Source organism: Egretta garzetta, unplaced genomic scaffold, assembly GCF_000687185.1.
Source record: "Egretta garzetta isolate BGI_Z169 unplaced genomic scaffold, ASM68718v1 scaffold318, whole genome shotgun sequence".
NCBI classification, from domain to species: domain Eukaryota; kingdom Metazoa; phylum Chordata; class Aves; order Pelecaniformes; family Ardeidae; genus Egretta; species Egretta garzetta.
This window is the reverse complement of record NW_009260404.1, coordinates 3,489-4,557: the sequence shown is the minus strand read 5'-3', so window position 1 is coordinate 4,557 and position 1,069 is coordinate 3,489. Positions and strand designations below refer to the sequence as shown.

Here is a 1,069-nt window from a genome sequence, read left to right as displayed (position 1 = left end):
GGGGGTGGCTGCCACTGCCCTGGAACCTGTGCCCAGGGGTGCTGGAGGTGGGGAGGGAACAGGGCTCCCTCTGAGCCCCGTGAGCAAGTTATTTCAGCCCACTGGGAGTCCCCCGAGGATGCCGACACCATTTAAATCCTCTGGGGCAAGAGGCTCTGTCCCAGCTGGGGCTTCCTGGGGTGTGGGGGGGGGGCATTTTTGCCGAGCCAAGGGAGCAGTTTGCAGAGCTGGGGTGCCCCATCCTTTTGCTTGGGTCTGAGATAAGGACCCAAGGAACCCGAGAGATGTGTAGCTGACAGGCATCACACATGGGGTGGGAACAGGACCATGCAGCCCCCCTGTGAGTGCTTCAGCTTCTCTTTGTGGGAAGGGGGGAAAAAAAATCATTAATTTTCTCCAGATGCACACTTTAAAGTACCTGTAATGAAAGATGACACACCTTCCTCTCCGTAACTGGCCTGTTTGCACCCTAAATATGGTACATTTTCTACCTGACTTGCTAATAAGCAATCATTCTCTCCCCTTTTATCCATAATTAAGCAGAAATGAGCCTCGCTTTGCAGTTTTGTAGCCATTCTCTAATGTGGAGTTTTGCTAAGCTTGTATGGATTGGCTTCTATAAGGCTTGAAAAGATTAATATAAAATAAGATGCAGGCAAAAAAATGTGAATCCCTGTTAATGGAACTTGAAGGCTTTGCATAAGGATTGGGGTTTTTTTTAAACATTAGTGTGTGAGAAGTGGGGGCCGGAGGCAACCACTCCTGTATTTATCGCTGGCAGGGCCGCACCGGGGCAGGGTTAAGAGCGCAGCTGCGGTACCCGAGCCAGCAGGCACTGGGGTGCTGCCTCCAGCCGGTCTTGCAAAGCCTTCGGGGTGCTGCTGATTTAGTGTCTAGGACCGGCTCAGCACCGTGCAGATGGGGACCCCCCCAGCCTCGCCAAGCTCTGTCACCCTCTGTCCCCGCAGGTCCCGGCCCCGGGGCTGCCGCCGGGAGGACCAAGCGCTGGCATCGCCCCGTCCCCACTCCCACCCCGCGCTGCTGCTGCCTCCTTCCTCCCCCTGCCCTC

At 55.5% G+C, this 1,069-nt stretch overlaps 1 protein-coding gene across 1 annotated transcript in view; it reads left to right on the top strand.

Moving 5' to 3' along the window:
* The window catches only part of LOC104130402 (relaxin receptor 1-like), a gene marked incomplete at its 3' end in the record, with an annotated part of 18,828 nt that overhangs the window by 15,494 nt on the left and 2,265 nt on the right, over positions 1-1,069 (top strand). The window contains exon 10 of the mRNA XM_035898944.1: positions 969-1,018. Coding sequence (XP_035754837.1) covers positions 969-1,018 — 50 coding nt within the window. The remainder of the gene's footprint in view (positions 1-968; positions 1,019-1,069) is intronic.